At 44.2% G+C, this 18,765-nt stretch overlaps 2 protein-coding genes and 1 long non-coding RNA gene across 4 annotated transcripts in view; 1 reads left to right on the top strand and 2 right to left on the bottom strand.

Annotated features, from left to right (window-relative positions):
• Nucleotides 1-1,761, bottom strand: part of ACO2 (aconitase 2) — a 55,764-nt gene extending 54,003 nt beyond the window's left edge. The window contains exon 1 of the mRNA XM_042947947.1: nt 1,678-1,761. Within this exon, the coding sequence (XP_042803881.1) occupies nt 1,678-1,713 (36 nt within the window). The 5' untranslated portion in view covers nt 1,714-1,761. The remainder of the gene's footprint in view (nt 1-1,677) is intronic.
• Nucleotides 1,762-1,835: 74 nt separating this feature from the next.
• On the top strand, nt 1,836-11,531 carry PHF5A (PHD finger protein 5A). The gene is made up of 5 exons (XM_042947952.1): nt 1,836-1,925; nt 2,038-2,270; nt 2,669-2,692; nt 3,439-3,605; nt 10,874-11,531. The coding sequence occupies exons 2-5, from the start codon at nt 2,219-2,221 to the stop codon at nt 10,961-10,963; spliced, it is 333 nt and encodes a 110-aa protein (XP_042803886.1). The 5' UTR covers nt 1,836-1,925; nt 2,038-2,218; the 3' UTR covers nt 10,964-11,531.
• LOC122225183 lies at nt 5,416-18,610 on the bottom strand. Of its 2 annotated transcripts, none has more exons than XR_006205138.1 (5): nt 18,390-18,610; nt 18,187-18,314; nt 16,858-16,965; nt 8,343-8,509; nt 5,416-5,774 (listed from the first exon to the last, which is right to left on the bottom strand). It is a non-coding gene; the product is annotated as an uncharacterized LOC122225183 (long non-coding RNA). The 2 variants fall into 2 exon arrangements; XR_006205139.1 differs by having other exon boundaries at nt 8,343-8,444.
• Nucleotides 18,611-18,765: the final 155 nt, after the last annotated feature.

The raw sequence follows: 18,765 nt of genomic DNA, 5'->3' as shown, positions 1-18,765 counted from the left end.
AATCTGAATGGAAGCCTATTACCAAGTATTCAATAAACATTTGTCAATGAAAATCATCCCAAACTGACAGATGAGAAAACCAGAATTCAGAAGTAATTTGCTCAAGGTCACAGGGTTAGGACAGAATATGAACTATGGCCCAGATCTCCTTCTATACCAGCCTAACACTCATGCTTTCCAAGATCTTTTTTCAGTTCAGAAATCCCATGATATCGATCCTCTCTTCCAAGACCACTAAATCCGTAATGATTTAACCATCAAATAATATTGCCTGACATCATTACATTATGAGAGAGCAGGATCAGGAAAAAACAACCACCTGTATTTCTATAACGTTAACCTCGGGAATCAAAAAATCTGAAAAAAACAATTAGAGCAAACCCCTTGTCCTTGCCCAGAATTGAGAGATCAGAAGTATTTAAATGATGATTTCATTTTAAACCATATGGTCTAAATTTCAGCAACATGACTTAAAAAAAAACAATAACAACCCTAATAACACAACGCTTCCCGAGAGAGTACAGCACATAACTTCTTTAATTTTATCATCAAAGTTGTGCCACTTGATTCAAAGTAGATTCACAAAGTTACAATGTAAAGGTTGTCAGAGAATGTCTACTTTATTGTTTGATTTTTATTAACAAAACACATGCTTGATATTGAAACCTTGCATATAACTCCTTCCTGGTGCTGTCAAGTTACAAGGGGAAAAAAAAATCTGGCATCACAGTCAACTTTCTAGATGGTTCATAACAGAAGAGTCAAGGTCAAACCGTTGAGTCTCTTTATCCTCCCACCTTGTAATTGAGAAGCAACTAACTGTGAGCTCAAAATACTCTATACAGGTACTCTCACAAATACAAGTATTAGCTGAAGGATCATACTCTGGCCCAGAGAAGTTCTGTGAAGGCAGGCTGACAAGAACAAGAACCAAAGGGTAAGTTGGGCAGATGCTCAGGCCACAACACTTCGGTGACACTCAAAAGAGCAGAAACTTTCACCTACTTTCTAGCAGTTTCGCCACGTATCGAATGAGAATCATCATCTCACCAGATGATTATACGAATCAAATAATATGAGGAATGAAAACAGTCTTGGCAATCTTGCAAAGAAGAATGTCTCTTGTTATTACTATTTACTAAGTCTGGGCCCGCAAAGTCCCCTCGGCTTCTCGGCTATATGTTCCGCAAGACACTCTTAAAACGAACAGAATACTAATCTCTTCTCCAGATTCCAGGCCGGACAATCGTAGATGCAGCCGTGTAACAAGTCTCTGCTGCCGGAAGATGAGAAGTGAGGCCTTTCAGACACCGGGCCTAGTGGACTCAACAACGACCGCGCCCCCCAGTCACCTTGTCCTCACCTTGAGGAACGGAAAGAAACCCTACGAGAGGGGAGTGAAGTCCTCAGAAAGGGGTGCCTCCACTCTTCACCTGGCCGCCGTTTCTGAGACCTACGCTTCCCACCGGGCGCTTCCCAGGGCTGGGAGAGCTGAGCCGGGGACGCCTTGACCTCGGGCGCGGGAGGAGCGGGCACCGGCGCTGGGCCCGCGGCCGGGACAGGTGCAGGAAAAGTCGGCGGGAGGTCGGGCCCGCCTCGCCTTGCCTCGCCCACAGCCGCAGGCACAGTAGGAGGTACCCCGCCCTCGTGAACCCAGAGGTCCCTGAGTTGGCTCACCTGCAGCCGGGTCACTAGTAGACTGTAAGGCGCCATTTTGTGCACTGACAAAGATCAGGTCGCAGGAAAATGGCGTACAATACTGCGTATTTAAAGCTTTCGGGAAGGGGCGTGGCTTGAAGAGAAACTCGCAACAGTGAAGGTGGGGCCTCTGTGGAGGTGCCAGAGCCCGGGGAGCGCAGTGGGCGGAGCTCCCGTTAGAGACGAAGGCCTGAAAGGAAAACAGCTGCAGAAAAACACTGGCGGCGGTAAATACTGGCCACAAATATGTATTATGGAAGGACAAACTTCACTTGTCTCTTCCATCCATATCTGGGAAAGGCATTTTTTTTTTTCAAAACACTTTTACGTCCCTGCCAGGACCTGGCTCGCCAACTACGACGGAGACTCCTGTTTAACCGAAGGGTTTTGATCGCGCGAGAGCGAGCGGAACTTGGTGAAGCCTGGAGGACCAATCACAGCAACCGGGAGGCTGGAAAATGGAGGTTAAAGGGCGGACGGAAGTTCCTTAAACTTCCGGTGGCCGGCTGGTGTCGGAGTTATGGCCAAGCATCATCCGGATTTGATCTTTTGCCGCAAGCAGGCTGGTGTTGGTGAGGCGGCTTCTGGCCCCCGGGTGTCTGGGTGGGGATAGTATTAAGAGCCCGGGGGTCGGAGGTTCCCATCTCATCCTTAGGGTTTTGCCTCGGAGGCGCCACGTTTCCCGCCTCCCGGTCGGTAGCGTGAGAGCGCGCCGATTTGCCGCCTCTTCAAACGAGGGCGGGCGCGCGCGTGTTGGGAGCCAGAGGCGGACGGCCGAGGTGAGGTCAGGAGAAACTCAGATTGCCTAGGTCCTGGGAGCGGCCTCAGGAGGGTGTGGGTTTGCTTCGGATGGAAGCTTATGAGAGTAAGATGGTTAAGATCCCTCGGGACTCACTGCAGCCCTTGCTCGAAGATGTCTTTCCCCTCTTCGTCCAAGCCAATTCTAATTGTGCCGTCTTTGCCTTTGCAGCTATCGGAAGACTGTGTGAGAAATGTGAGTGGAACACGCCCTCCTGAACACCCCACTCCTCCCCCCTCACAGTTTGTGTAGAGCCAGCCAGTGGGCATTTCCAGCAGTGCCGCAAAGAGGGCTTTGAGTAGATGTGCCTGGAAGTATGTGAACAGTGAAAGCTAGGTTGCAACCGAAGGCCCGCTCCACCTCACCACTCTAATTCGCGCGTTTTTTTTTTATTTTTTTTTTTTAACGTTTATTCATTTTTGAGACAGAGAGAGACAGAGCATGAATGGGGGAGGGGCAGAGAGAGAGGGAGACACAGAATCGGAAGCAGGCTCCAGGCTCTGAGCAGTCGGCCCAGAGCCCGACGCGGGGCTCGAACTCACAGACCGCGAGATCGTGACCTGAGTTGAAGTCGGAGCCTAACCGACTGAGCCACCCAGGCGCCCCTAATTCGCGCGTTTTAAACAGGGTTAGGTCTTGAGAAAAATTTTTGACTTTGGACAGGAGATCGCCCGACCCCGTCCCCACACACACATGGTTCTTTACCAGGAGTCATATAGACTTGCCATCTACGAAGTGATGTTCTAAGTTCCTTATATACTGGTTGGTGAATTTCTGTGTTGAGGGGATTGAGGTGGACACTGAGTTGTGAGTTGGCCAAAATAGAGGGTCCTAAAGTCACCCTCAGGTGGACACTAGTGTGTATCCCCACAGCAGGAGGAGGGCAGTAGACCTGAGGAGGTACTTGGAAGTGAGCATAATTCCATTCTCTCTTCTCACAGGTGATGGCAAGTGTGTGATCTGTGACTCCTACGTGCGTCCCTGCACTCTGGTGCGCATATGTGATGAGTGTAATTATGGCTCTTACCAAGGGCGCTGTGTGATCTGTGGAGGCCCTGGAGTTTCTGATGCCTATTACTGTAAGGAGTGCACCATCCAAGAGAAGGATGTGAGTGTATACCAAGATTTCCATCTGATCTTTGCTGCTTTTATTCAGTAACTCTTTGACAACGATGGCAAACACCTGTGGTCTGTTGAGATTACTATGTTGAGCTGGTCACGTAAGTTATAATTTCATTAAGTTCTGGGAGCTGAGCTAGGTGTAGTCCAATAAAAGGCAGTTATTTTGCATCAAGGGCTAAAATGCAAAAGAAGCAGGTCTTTGTCAACGTCAGCAATTTGGAGAGCCCTCTATTCCTTTGATGTCTCTCTCTGATTATTCTTATTCAGAAACAACATCCTGCGCTTTGTGAGTCCTGGCACAGTACATAGTGTGTAATATACTCAGTAATTCTCTTTACTGTCATTAAAAATTGTTAGAGTGGATGTGGTGACAGTTGAATTTGGGACAACTCGTGTTGATTTCCACTTTAACTGGCTAAAGAATGCCTTTGGTTTGATATTACAGAATTGTCATTCAGTCTTGTGACATGTTTGCCCCTTGACATTGTGTGGTGGCAGTGGACATTCAATTTCTTTAGCCAAATGCTAGGATAGAGGGCTTGTAGATCTATACTAAAGGCAAGTTTTACTCTTTTTGTTTAGGTTGGAGGCAGAAGGCTTCTTAGGGGGCTGAGGGACTGTGCATCAGCTTGTTTTCTTCTTTTTACGGCACAGTAAAAAAGTGTGATAATAGTACCATTGAGCTAATAGAAGGTACCTGGATACCTAACTTAGGGTAAAGCAAAAGGTAACATGATTCTTAATGTTCACACGTGCAAAGAATAGGTAGTTATAGATGTCATTCATTTTTTTTTTGAGAGAGAGACAGAGCAGGGGAGGGGCAGAGGGAGGGAGAGAAAATCTTAAGCAGGCTTCACACCTAGCTCCGAGCCAAACAGAGCTCCATCTCAAGACCGTGAGATCATGACCTGAGCTGAAATCGAAAGTCGAACACTAAACTGATAGAGCCACCCAAGCGCCCCTGTCATTCTTTATTCTTCACAACAACTTTGTTAAATAGGGATTGTTATTATCCCCATTTTACAGTCTCTAACTCAGACAATAAGTGACAAACACAGCCTATCTGACTAAACCCAGTGATGTCCCCATTATACCTTGTCGTCCTTTTGTAAGTCCTTCTGGTAGGATGTGCCTGTTTTGAGTAGAAACATCCAGCCTCCCTGGCAGTCTACATATTTGGATCCTGTCTACTCCCAGGAAGTGGAACATACCTGGCCAGATAAGACTGTTCCTTATATCATTATGTCTTCTGATTTTTTAGGGAGATGAGAAAGGTCATAGATAAAATACCAAAAATATAATTTCAGTTGGTGTCCTGTCCTAAACTGATTTGCATTTAGCTTTGACTCTCAAAGCATATCCTATCGATCTGATGCACCAGCTAAGTCGCACTGCTTTAAAGAAAGGACCTATTTATCTTTTACCTGAGTTATTGGTACAGTGCTTGATATATATTATAAGCATCGTCCATGTTTTTGGTGCTTCCCCTGTAAGTCATTCATAGGAGTGCTCCGTGTCTGTATATAGTAGGTGTTTGGTAATTATTTGTAATTTATAAACAGTAAAACCATGGAAAGGCAACAGCAGTGAAGAGACAGTATGAACAGCTCTTTTTTTTTTTTTTTTTTTTTTTTTTTGTTAATTTTTTTTTTTAACGTTTATTTATTTTTGAGACAGAGAGAGACAGAGCATGAACGGGGAAGGGTCAGAGAGAGGGAGACACAGAATCCGAAACAGGCTCCAGGCTCTGAGCTGTCAGCACAGAGCCCGACGCGGGGCTTGAACTCACAGACCGCGAGATCATGACCTGAGCCGAAGTCGGCCGCCCAACCGACTGAGCCACCCAGGCGCCCCTATGAACAGCTCTTAAACTAGCTACAGAGTCGTTAAGGACAACATTTTCCTGAACTTTTGCATTGTTGTAGCTAGAGTTCTTGTCTGGAATAAGCTTGTAACCAGAGTGCTTAATAAATGTTAATTACTGTCTGACTTATCTGCATGTGGTATGTTAACTGATCGATACCTTTGGATCCTCATGCTTCATTCTGTTCCTGAGGATTATTGTAGACATCACTTCGCCTACTTCATACTGTACAGGAATGTTCTGAGGATGCTTGAGATAGCGCCTAGCTTACATATACTCGGCAGTAGTTTCCTAGGAACACAAAGCAGTCCAGTGACATGATCCAGCCTTTCAGATCATTGTGTAGATAAGTGCCTAAGACTTTTTCCTATGCAGAAATCCTTCTGTAACCAAAGCAACCCCAGTTATTGTACTCTTCTTCCTGCTGTTTTCATAATTTATAAGGGAATTAGACCAGTAAACTAGACAGGTTCTTCTCACTTAGTTTTTCAGCTCCAAGAATAGGCAGGAGTTAGGGAGAATATCTGTGGGTACTGCTGCCAGAGGACTAATTTGTAGCTTCTTATAATACAGCATCATGCTGATCTGATCCCTGCTTAACCCTCGATTTCTTTGCTCCTTTTGCTTAACCATTTTCTTCAGCTTTCCCAACCAGAAGATAAGAATAGTTGGTAACATTTGTAGAGCTCCTCCTGTGTGCCCCAAACTATGCTAAACATTCTTTTCCAAAAGTTCTTCGTGATAAAAACAAGAAAAAGTAAGGCTTCCAGATGTTAAGCAACTTGGCCCAAGGTCACATGGCTAATCAATGGCAGATGTAGGACTAGAACCCAGGTTATCTGACTCCATGTTTCTCATGTTTTTTGTTTCAGTATTGCTCCCCTAAAGAGAAAAGTTAAAATTCAAATTATAATTTTTTTCCTAAGAAGAGAAGTAAGATTTTGTTGGCTGAGGATGAACTTTAAATCACAAACCCTGGTAAATATCGAAGATGCTTTCATCCCCTTTGAGAATGGATAGTCAAACTCAGAGCGTTCACTCAAACCACCTCACTGTATTACTCTTCTCAGTGTGGTTAAGGATCCCTCTCCCTCTCACTATTTCTACTATTCTCTGCTCCGCTTACTGAACAGCAGAGCCCATTAGACTGATTAAAAATACTTGTTATTTTTCAAAGTTAATTTATAAATTTACTTCCTTACAACTTCTTAAACATGGGAAAGTTTTGGGTTTTTTGCCTCTGGGAAACCCTAGTAGTGAAAACACCACACTAAGAGACAGAAAGCCCATATTCAAGTCTTTGCTACAAATGTGGATGACTTTGTGGAATCATCCAAAAAGGAAGTAATAATCCTTATCACCTCATGGATACATTTATTGAGAGATTGAAGGTCCTTCCGAAGGAAAACATGACGCTGTCGTTAAGGTCCCAAACCAATGTACAGTCTGCTTTTTACATGGTATTGACTAAACAGTTGTCAAAAGAGTGAACAGCATTTGGGGTGCCTGGCCAGCTCAGTTGGTAAAGCATGCAGACTTTTAATCTTGGAGTCCTGAGTTTGAGCTCCACGTTGGGCAGTAGAGCTTACTTAAAAACAAAAAAAACAAACAGGCACCTGCCTGGCTCAGTCAATAGAGCATGCGACTCTTGATCTTAGGGTTGTAAGTATGAGCCCCACATTGGGTGTAGAGATTACTTAAAAATAAAATCTAAAAATGGGGCACTTGGGTGGCTTGGTTGAGCATCCAGCTCTTGATTTCAGTTCAGGTCATGATCCTGGGGTCTGTGCTGAGCATGGAGCCTGCTTGGGATTCTCTATCTCTCCCTCTTTGACCCTCGCCCCATTAAGTTTTTATTTTTTTATGGTTTTTTTGTTTTTGTTTTTGTTTTTGTTTTTTTAATTTATTTTTGAGACAGAGTATGAGCAGGGGAGGGGCATAGAGAGAGAGAGGGAGACCCAGAATCTAAAGAAGGCTCCAGGCTCTAAATTGTCAGCACAGAGCCTGACACGGGGCCTGAACTCACGGACGGTGAGATTATGACCGGAGCTGAAGTCGGACGCCCAACCGACTGAGCCACCCAGGTGCCCCAAGATTTTTAATGAAATTTTAGAAATTAAATGGCCATAAGACGTATTTACAATTCAAGCTACAGCTGCCTAAAATTAAAAGTTCCCTATGCTAGGAATGGGGAAATCTGCCAATCCTCTGGAAGGGCTGAAAAAGGATGAAATTTTTAGTATTTAGACATGCGGTTGCTAAAAGAGCTACTGGCAGACTTTTGCAGGTATTTTTAAAATACCATCTAGTGGGGCGCCTGGGTGGCTCAGGGTTAAGCGGCCGACTTCGGCTCAGGTCATGATCTCGCGGTCCGTGAGTTCCAGCCCCGCGTCGGGCTCTGTGCTGACAGCTCAGAGCCTGGAGCCCGTTTCAGATTCTGTGTCTCCCTCTCTCTGACCCTCCCCCGTTCATGCTCTGTCTCTCTCTGTCTCAAAAATAAATAAACGTTAAAAAAAAAAAAAATTAAAAAAATAAAATAAAATAAATTAAAAAAATAAAAAAAAAATACCTTCTAGCTCAGCTCACAAATACTTGTAGGAGCACCTGGGTGGCTCAGTCAGGTAAGCATCCAACTTTGGCTCAGGTCATGATCTCACAGTTCGTGAGTTCAAGCCCCACATCAAGCCTGCTACTGTCAGCCTGTCAGCGCAGAGCCCACTTCAGATCCTCTGTCCCCCTCTCTCTGCTCCTCCCCTGCTTGTGCTCTTCCAAAAATAAATATTTTATACACACACACACACACACACACACACACACACACACAAAACAAATACTGTTTCAATCTCTAAGGTTTCTTACCAGTCCTTCCATCTTCCTCTTCATGCTGTTCATTCACAGCATACTCAGCAAAAGCCAGCCAGTTACAGAGAGCACATCCTCATCTCGCACAACATTTAGACTCTTGGGAGATGTATAGAAAATAAAAGGCAGGAGTGCTTAGGCATCAAAACAGGAAACCTGTGGGTCTGTGAAGAGAAGTCCATAAAAATCAAAGATCTCAATCTAGTACATTGGTTTTCCAACTTTTATTAAATTTTTTTTTAAGGTTTTGTTTTGAGAGAGAGAGACGGCGTGAGCAAGGGAGGGGCAGAGAGTGAGGAAGAGAGAGAGAATCCTAAGCAGGCTCGGCACTGTCAGCACAGAGCCCGATGCGGGGCTCGAACCTACATATCCTAAGATTATGACCTGAGCTGAAGTAGGACCCTCAACCAACTGAGCCACCCATGCGCCCCTCCAACTGTTTTTTAATACATACAGTCCTATCTTCTAAAAGTATCTTACACAGGGGTGCCTAGCTGGCTCAGTCGGTAGAGCATACAACTCTTGATAGCAGGGTTGTAAGTTTGAGCCCCACATTGGATATAAAGATTACTTAAAAATAAAAAAAAATCTTTTTAAGTATCCTACACAGAAGCCTAGAGAGAGAGAGAGAGAGAGAGAGAGAGTGTGTGTGTGTGTGTGTGTGTGTGTGTGTGTGTGTGTTAGGTTGAACCATAGAGAAGTTGTTGATAGTTGTTTTTGGCAGTTTCTTGGGATTTATCAAGGGCTGATTATATACTTAGTAACTTACCAAAACTCAGGTGGCCTGGCTCCAGAGCCTACTATCTTGACCTAAACTACGAGTGAGAATGGAGCTACCCAGTTTGGAGGATGGATTCTTATATCACCTCTCAGGATTCTCTGGGGCTGTCTGTAGTTTGTAAACATTGACCTGCTCTGGCCCACTTATTTTACAGTTGGGGAATACAACTCCAAAGAGAAGTGACTTGCCCACAGTCCTGCAGATCATTTAGGCACAGTAAGCCTAACCAGGCTGTCGTCATAGCATCTCTAAAGATAGCTTAGAGCACTGTCCCATGTAATACCAGACCTTCAGCCGTGAGGGGCAGCTGTTCCTTCATTTGTACCAGGACTTTGAATCCGGATTACATAGCTTGAGTTCACCTAGGGAACTGTTGGTGGGGCTGAGCCCCCTCCCAGGCTCCCTCAGCACACAAGCTACTCAGATGATAGTTTTGTTGTTGTTTAATTTTTTTTAATGTTTATTTTGAGAGACAGAGCATGAGCAGGGAAGGGGCAGAGAGAGAGGGAAACTTCGACCTGAGCCGAAGTCAGAGGCTTAACCGACTGAGCCACCCAGGCACCCCCAGATGGTAGTTCTTAAGGGTAATATATGCTACGTAGTTTTTAGAAAGTAATCAGATGTTAGTGTTGCCTTTGCATGTTTAGAGTTTTTTTTTTTTTTTTTTTTAGTGTTTGTTTATTTTGAGAGGACGGAGGGGCAGAAAGAGAATCCCAAGCAGGCTCTTAGCCGTCAGCACGGAACCCAGTGCAGAGCTCAGTCCCATGAACCACAAGATCATGACCTGAGCTGAGATCAAGAGTCAGATGCTTTAACTGAGCTACCCAGGCGCCCCTAGAGGTTTTTGTACAATATTATATCGATCCCCCAAAAGAGAAATCAACTAAATTAGAAATGAGATGTCTAAGGGCTTGATTAATTCATTCATTCTAAAGCCCATCGTCACAGGGAGCAACCTCCTTTAACGTAGGTGTTTAATAAAATCAGACCTGTGAAGGTTTTCTCTAATAACGCCTCCCCCAGTTTTCTTACCCATCATCCCAGATCAACTGATGGAGTCCTCATTTCTGCAGAACACAGCTTCCCGGAGGCTTCACTGAAACCACTCAAGCTCACAAAATGGCCAGGGGAACATGTCATTACAAATCAGATTATAGACCTTCAACAGCCATCTCTAGCACAGGAACACTCTTCCCCCAAGACCATGTGTCAAATTCAGTGAATTCATAAGGACACATCAAGCCCAGTTTTCTCCTACTGTATTTAACATGTAAAGTACTATTTCCTCAAGCCTTCAGGTTTTTTTTTTCCTTGGTGGTATTCTTCCCTTTCTTGAGCTAGGGGAGGAGAGCTAGAGAGCTCGATCTGTAGATGATTAATATTGTGTCTTCTCACTTGAAGAAAACCCTTTGGATATCTTAAGAGTTAAATTCTACCTCAGCTGTATCAGATTAGCAACAGAAGTGGGCTGAGAATCCAACATTTTTTTTTTAATGTTTATTTTTGAGAGAGGGAGATACAGAATCCAAAGCAGGCTCCACGCTCCCTGAGAGTCCAATATTGTAAGTGCAGGCCACCCTAAGTAGAGAGTGGACAGGCCCTGGGCACATTCTAGATGCTTAATAAATTCTTGATGATAGATTGAATAGGATAACTGAACAGGTAAGGTAAATGGCTAAACCTATTGATCAAAAAGGTTCAGTTCAGACTCAAAGACTTTTAACAACTTCTCTATTCTGTTTTCCAGAGAGATGGCTGCCCAAAGATTGTCAATTTGGGGAGCTCTAAGACAGATCTCTTCTATGAACGCAAAAAATACGGCTTCAAGAAGAGGTGATCGGTGGGTGGCCTTTTCCTCCCACCAAGCTGCTGCAGCTGCCAGAAAAGACACCTACTACCACCAGCAGAGAGTGAGCAGAGCACAGAGCACCACCCGAGTGCCTGTTAGTACACTGGCACCTCTGCACCTCTCCTCTTACCCAGACATGTGGTGGGAATGGGAAAGAAATCTTCACAGAGCACTCTGGCAGACGATAGCAGAGAAAAATTGATAAGATTGGTCCGTGATTTTTCTTGAACTCGAGAAACAAGCCTCTGGTTTCCAAATTGATATCTTGTCTCTACACCAAGAGCTTCTGAAACAGGAATCGCATCATTTCAGTCTTTTGTTTGAGGAATTGCCCACGAAGCTAGCGCAGTGAGGAGCCTGTTCTGGGCAGCAGCTCTGATGGCAGCTGCCGTTGGTGAGGCCTCTGCAGTGTGGTGGGGAGCTCTCACCACAATCCGTGTGGGCATTTAATCTTGTAACGCTTAGCAGGTGGTGCCTGTTCATGTTATTCTTCTAAGAACTTGGAAACCCTTTCTGTTGCTGTTGTATTAATAAAACAGGTGTTTCTTTTCTGGTATTCAGTCACAGTCCCAATTTGACTCTAGGAATTTATTTTAGTCACCTAGGAATTTGTAGTTCAGGGTAGATGCATGGGGATTCGTCAAGCACCTTGTTCTCTTATTACTACCAGAAGGGATTCTAAACCATTGACTCCTTTCATTATAGGCAAATCAAAGTTGTTTTTAGAAACTTATTTTTCTTCCTGTTTAACTTGAACTGAAGAAATGGCTTCCAACAAAATGTGTTCAAGTTGATAAGTTCAGAGAACTGAACAGGGTTGATTTATTTCATAAAGTGCACATATACTCACATCAAGGATATGTTTCCTTTTTTTTTTTTTTTAAGTAAATAAACAGAATAAGGGGAAATTCAGACGCATCCTTCACCCTAACATGACTAGAGGTGTTTCTGCCTGCTAGAGGTGATCAGCAGGTTATCCTAAAGAGGCGCAATCACTGGGGCACCTGGATGGCTCAGTCAGTTAAGCATTTGACTTCAGCTCTCATCTTGATTTCATGGTTTGTGAGTTCAAGCCCTGTGTCTGGCTCTCTGCTGTCAGCACAGAGCCTACTTCCAATCCTCTGCCCCTGCCTCTCCCCTCTCCTCACACTCAAAACCTTTAAAAAAAAAAAATGAAGGCACAATCATAATCTGAGACTTCCAGTCAAGTGGTCTTTGATGCCATGGATTTGAATTTTTAATGTTTTCTTCACTTCTGAGAGAGAGCATGAGCAGGGGAGGGGCGGAGAAAGAGGGAAATAGACAATCTGAAGCAGGCTCCAGGCTCAGCTGTCAGTACAGAGCCCAACACGGGCCTCAAACTCACTAGCCATGAGATAACGACCTGAACCAAAGTCAGATGCTTAACCAACTGAGCCACCCAGGCACCCCTGACACCATGGATTTGAAACTGGTTTTGAGTCCTTATGAATGCAGGGGCTTCGCCCAAAGTTACACTGAAATTTAGTGGCAAAGACAAGGAAAGATATGATAGTCTCCTGACTACTTGTCAGAGCTTTGATTTAGATCAACAAAACTCTTGATTAATTGTGATCTATCAAGGGTCAAAAATTGAATTAAAATATAATCTCTACCTTCAGAGAATTTAATAAAGGAAGCTGCCAGAAACAGTTTAGAATAACCCAGAGAGGGTGCACAAAGGAAGGGTCCTTGGCCTAGGTTGGGGGCACCTCAGGGGTAATAATCTTGAAGGGTTTCCCCATCTCCTCCTGCCACTCTGTTCACACTCCAGCCCCTGGGCCTCCTTTCAGTTCCTCTGCTGGTTTCCTTCCTGCCTCTGCTTTTTACCTATTAAGCTTCCTAATGCTCAGTCCCCCTTTTGCTCAGCTGTTACACATCCTTCAGACCTTAGATAATATTTCCTCAAAAGATGCCTCCCGACCCCCAATCTAAATCCGTTCCTCTTGTTAATATGCCCACATAGCACCCTATCATTATGATTACAGTGTCTAGTAATTATTGACAGTCCTCCTTTAGGCTGGTTCCCTGATGGCAGTAACCAAGTCTGTCTGGCTCAGCAGGTAGCAGGTACTCAGTATTAAATGAATAATCAAAGTTAAACCAGATGATAAACTGGGCTTTGAAGGATATGTTGGAACTTAACAGACAAAGGGGGTGGGGTCCGTGGATATGTACATCTGTATTGGCGAAACAATCTGAATGGGCAGTGTGTTTGGGGAGCTCTCTGAGCAGTTCTGAAGCATAATTGGGGGGGATTACGGTGTGTCAACATTGTAGAGACTAGATCATTTTCAGATTAGAATGTGTATTGATTCTATAGTCACTTTAGTTTTAATGTGTAATAGAAGTTAAAAATACTTTGGATAGGGGCGCCTGGGTGGCTCAGTCAGCTAAGCGTCCGACTTCGGCTCAGGTCATGATCTCCCAGTTCGTGAGTTCGAGCCCCGCGTCCGGCTCTGGGCTGATGGCTCGGAGCCTGGAGCCTGCTTCAGATTCTGTGTCTCCCTCTCTCTCTGCTCCTCCCCTGCTCACGCTCGGTCTCTCTCTCCTTCAAAAATAAATAAAAATATTTTTTAAAAAAATATTTTGGATAAAAACAAACCAACCTTTTAAACTTGCTTATTAACCACTCTGGTCCACGTAACATCTTGCATCTACAAATGTATCAAAAGCTACTTAATTTGAGCAAAACACCACTTGAACTGTGCTCCTTCAGCCTCAGCAAGTGTGCCTCTGAGAGGTATGGCAAGCAAGTTTACAATTAACACCCAAAGGATTTCAAGGGCATACCCCCTCCATGCTCCACTGCTGAATGGAGCAAGTTCAACCTTAGCCCAGTGAATTCTGCTGAACTCTGTTCCTCTGTCACCTAGTTCCATAATCCCATGCTTGGTTTGTTTCCTCTCAGAGGCCAAGAGAACAATACAATTAATGAGTTAAGAACACCAGAGATAGGGGCGCCTGGGTGGCTCAGTCGGTTAAGTGTCCGACTTCAGCTCAGGTCACGATCTCACGGTCCGTAAGTTCGAGCCCCGCGTCGGGCTCTGGGCTGATGATGGCCCAGAGCCTGGAGCCTGCTTCCGATTCTGTGTCTCCCTCTCTCTCTGACCCTCCCCCGTTCATGCTCTGCCTCTCTCTGTCTCAAAAATAAATAAATGTTAAAAAAATATTAAAAAAAAGAACACCAGAGATAAAGTAAATGGCCCTGGAGCTGGAATCCTTAAATTACTGTCTATTTTGGACTTAATCAAGTCCTTTTCAATTAAAAAAAGTTTTTAGTTTATTTATTTATTTTGCAAAAGAGACAGTCAGAGACAGAGAATCCCAAACAGGCTCCGTGCTGTCAGCATGGAGCCCCATGCAGGGCTCAATCCTATGAACTGCAAAATCATGACCTGAGCTGAAATCAAGTTATCAGACACTTAACCGACTGAACCACCGAGGCGCCCCTAAATCCTTTTCAGTTTTAAAAATTAGGATAATAGCTAGCACCAAATTCTCTGTTGGGAAAGCATCACTTACAAACTGAATTTTAACCTCTAACAACATAGAGTTCTGTGGCGAGAACTAGAAAATGATCTCAGCCAACTGTGTATGTCCACAAAGAATCAAAATGGTCTTAAAAATTAAGTGTTTCTCTCCATCGTTAAATAAGTACTAACTGAAAAATAGATCAATAAATAAGCATTGCCTACATAGTTCTGGTTGAAATAATAGAACTCATCATGGTCAGCCTGAGAAAGTGGTGCCCTTTCCTGGATTTATGAGCATTACTATTATCTATTCAGTATTTGATATTCATTCCAGGCTCTAGAAAGGATGGGTGTCTTCCAGTTTCTCAAGTACACTGTACACACATGGTAATTTAATCACCTTTAAACATTGCACTTATTACATGTGCTCTTACTTAAAAAAAAAAAAAAGTGTAATTAGAAATAGGTGGGCTTTATAATTAGACCTGTATTTGAATTGTGCTCTGCTCTTGACTTCTGGTGAGTCATTTAACCTCTATTTGCTTCTTTTTTCTTTTTAAAATTTTTTTTTTTAACGTTTATTTATTTTTGAGACAGAGAGAGACAGAGCATGAACGGGGGAGGGTCAGAGAGAGAGGGAGACACAGAATCCGAAGAAGGCTCCAGGCTCTGCACCGTCAGCACAGAGCCCGACGCGGGGCTCGAACTCATGGACAGCGAGATCATGACCTGAGCCGAAGTCGGCCGCCCAACCGACTGAGCCACCCAGGTGCCCCTATTTGCTTCTTTTTTCTTATCTGTTAAATAAGGACAATAATGCCTACCTCTCCGGGTTGTAAGGATGAAATTTGACCTAGTAAGTTCCTTACCCTTACCGGGAAGCCTTTATATAAATGGTAAGTCTTTTACAGTGGGATCCTACTTTTTCATCGATAAACATTTAAGTCTTGACACGGAAGGGCCTCAAAATGGTTCCCTCTTCCCTACCCCCAAGATTTTCCTCTATTTGCTTCTCTCTGTGCGCTTCATCAGGCAGTTAAAGGAACATTCCTTGCACATATCCTGTCTTCTTGACTCTGTATTTCCTTTGTTCAAAATACCTTTCCACGTTCACATTAGCCATCCAACTGGGTACCTCTTCCTTCTAAGCTCCTGGCGTCTCATGAATGCTTCCAGATACACCATACCCCACAACAATCTCTCCCACTTGGACTATTCGTGCCTACTATATACATAGAAGAGTTTCATGAAGCGTTTACTGTGTAAACACGCTCCAATATTTTCATTTTATTCTATTCTATTCTAAAACTTCTGCCTGAAACCCACTAAACCAAGTGATTGTATGACCGTACTAATGGATCGTGAATCGCAATCCAGAGGTTCACAACAATGAACTAGGTAAAATCCTTGAACTCCTTTTGCCTCTCCCTCCACTGCAGGGCAATCACTCAATTATTTATTACATTGAACTGAAAAATGGGTCACAAATTCAAGAGTCTGAGTAAGCAATATAATTGATTGAAAAAAGAGGGGTGTGAGAAGAATAGCCCAAACAGGGTGATAAATGATTTATGACCCTTGGCCTCAGTGTGGGGAATCTGGGGGGAGACCAGAGAACACAGGACGCGTCTAAAGGAGATAGCTGCTATTCAACTCTGGACAATTTCCACCTGGAATGCCCAGATCCTTTGAATTTAGGACAAATGGCAAATTAAAAAATCTTTGTGCCATCTCCCAATTTTTAAATGTCAACTCATTTTATAATTTTTTTAATGTTTATTTTTGAGAGAGAGAAAGAGGGAAAGAAAGAGCAAACGGGGGAGGGGCAGAGAGGGAGGGAGACACAGAATCTGAAACAGGATCCAGGCTCTGTACCTACGAACCTGGAGATCATGACCTGAGCTGAAGTTAGACCCTTAACTGACTGAGCCACCCAGGCGCCCGTTAAATGTCAACTCATTTTAAAAATTTTAATGTGTCAGTATACACCAAGACAATATATCCACCAGATGTGGACCTTGGCCTGCCAATTAGCAGCTTCTAAATTAAGAAGATTAACTTCAGTATGTTAACTATACCGGAAATAAAAAAGAAAAAGTTTCCAGGGAATCAAACTGAACTGTCTACATTTCAGAAAAACTGTGTCACTCTATTCTGACCTGCAGGTTTTTAGTTGTAGTTTGAAGCTAGGTATAAAGGTGAAAGATTATTTGCCTTGATAGAAATTTTCTTGCCTTAAGAAAAGGATTCCAATTCCCATCTTTTCCCAGCTATTTGGTTGCTCATCAACTCCATCCGGAGTGGCCTGTTACCACCAAGACTAAAATGTTACTTTCTTTGAACTCTGAATTTTTAGTGTCTTAGCAAAGGCCGGGTTTGTTCACTCACGTATTGGTGGTGAATAAATAGCAAATCATTTTGTCCTGCATCCAATCACTTCTCCAAAGTCAGTTTTGTTGTGGTTGTCTTTGTTCCTGCCCAGCTGGAGCAGTGGATCTGAAAAATCAAATTGAGGAAATATTTTCTTAGGTAACATAAAAGTAACTACAAAATTTCTCACCCTAGCATGTGTGTACGAGAGAGTGACTCACCCCTGAGAGTTAATTGGGGTTAATTATTAACCAGCCTGACTTGCCAAGGCAACAAAACATCTGGTATAACTTGCTTACTCTCAGACAGGGGGGTTGCTTCTGAAGCTCACCATTTTGAAACCATGGTGTGTACCTTGCAACGTATGATTATTCAAAATGGGAGGGGACTGTGGAATGCTTGAGTAGGAATTAAGCTCACAATTAAGCCCTGGCAAGATGAAATCACACGTTGAGGAGAGAAAAAAGTCCTTCTCTCCTCCAACTCACACGACAAATGGAGCCATCAGCAGTAAAGAATGGTGATTACCTTTTGCTCCTCTATTTTATTTCTTCCTATTTATATGCCAACCCTTTTTACCCAGGGCTCTCAATTGCCAAGGAGGCTGGATTTCTCAGCTTTGTTCAGTTACATTGCTCAGGCCTGGTGTGTTTCCAGCACTGCAGGGGAGATTAGAATAAAAGCTGGAACACGCAGAAATGTAACGCCTTCTGTCCAGGGATTCACTGTGCCCTTCCTCAGCCTGCACTTAAATGTTAGGAGACGTCTACCTTTAATCTGTTAATATGGACTCCATCTCTCCTTTCTGAGATTCCCTAGGACAGTTCATTTCAGCTCACCCTAACCTTTTTTTCTCTTCATTCTGTATAGTAGGGTTTCTTGTTGGGGAATGCACATCTAACTGTGAACAGGATATGTAGGATGCAATTTGGCCTGAACAGTTACCTTTAATGTTTATTTATTTTTGAGAGAGAGAGAGAGACACACACACAGAGCGTGAGCAGGAGAGGGACAGAAAGAGAAGGAGACACAGAATCCGAAGCAGGCTGCAGGCTCTGAACTGTCAGCACACAGACCAACGCAGGGCTCCAACTCACAAATGTGAGATCATGACCTGAGCCAAAGTCAGAGGCTTAACTCACTGAGCCACCTAGGTCCCCCCTGAACAGTTACCTCTAAATTAAGTATACCAACTATTTGAGCCATGCTTTATACACTGTATCATATTTAATCTCCACACGATCCCCATTTTAAGAACAAGCAGGTTTGATGATGTAAAGAGACTTGCTGCCATTAAATCAAGTTTAACATGGTTGCTGGACAGACAGAACTGGGATTCAAACCCACCTATTTCCAAGGTTGCCTCTAATGAATAACTTCAAATACCAGCATCCTTTGCAATGCCTCACCGCGCAAACGCACACTGTCCCCTTGGGTCGAGCGCCTCGGTTCTTGGCCCGCATTCTTAATCCTAGCTGTTGGAAAGGAAACCCAATCAGATACCGCCTCTCCCTGCTCCCCGACCAATCGGAAGGCTGTTGCTAACACACCCGTTATATTTTTAGCTCTTCAGTGCTCTGGAACCCTGTGGGTCCCGCGGGTCTCTCTGCTCGCGTGGAACACGCTAGGGGAGAGCGAGGGAGGAGTGGGAAGAGATGGGGAGGGAGGGAGGTGGAGAGAGAGGAAAAAGGGGAGGAGTGGAGTAGGGCAAAACGGAGGGGGGCGTATATGTGACGCTCTGCCACTAGCTGACGCACGAGGCAAGTAGTCCCTGGAGGTGCCCCAGGGGCTGAAGCGCTGGGGGGGGGGGGGGGGGGGATGGGCGATTTCGGGCTCAGGCTCCCTCCCGCCTCCCTGTCCCCTTGGAGTTTGCCCTCCAGTCCGGCGTTTTCCTGCTGCAGTCAAGGAAAGCGATTTTAACCCCCC

The sequence above is a fragment of the Panthera leo genome, chromosome B4 (assembly GCF_018350215.1).
Source record: "Panthera leo isolate Ple1 chromosome B4, P.leo_Ple1_pat1.1, whole genome shotgun sequence".
Lineage (NCBI taxonomy): Eukaryota > Metazoa > Chordata > Mammalia > Carnivora > Felidae > Panthera > Panthera leo.
This window is presented reverse-complemented; position numbering and strand designations above follow the sequence as displayed.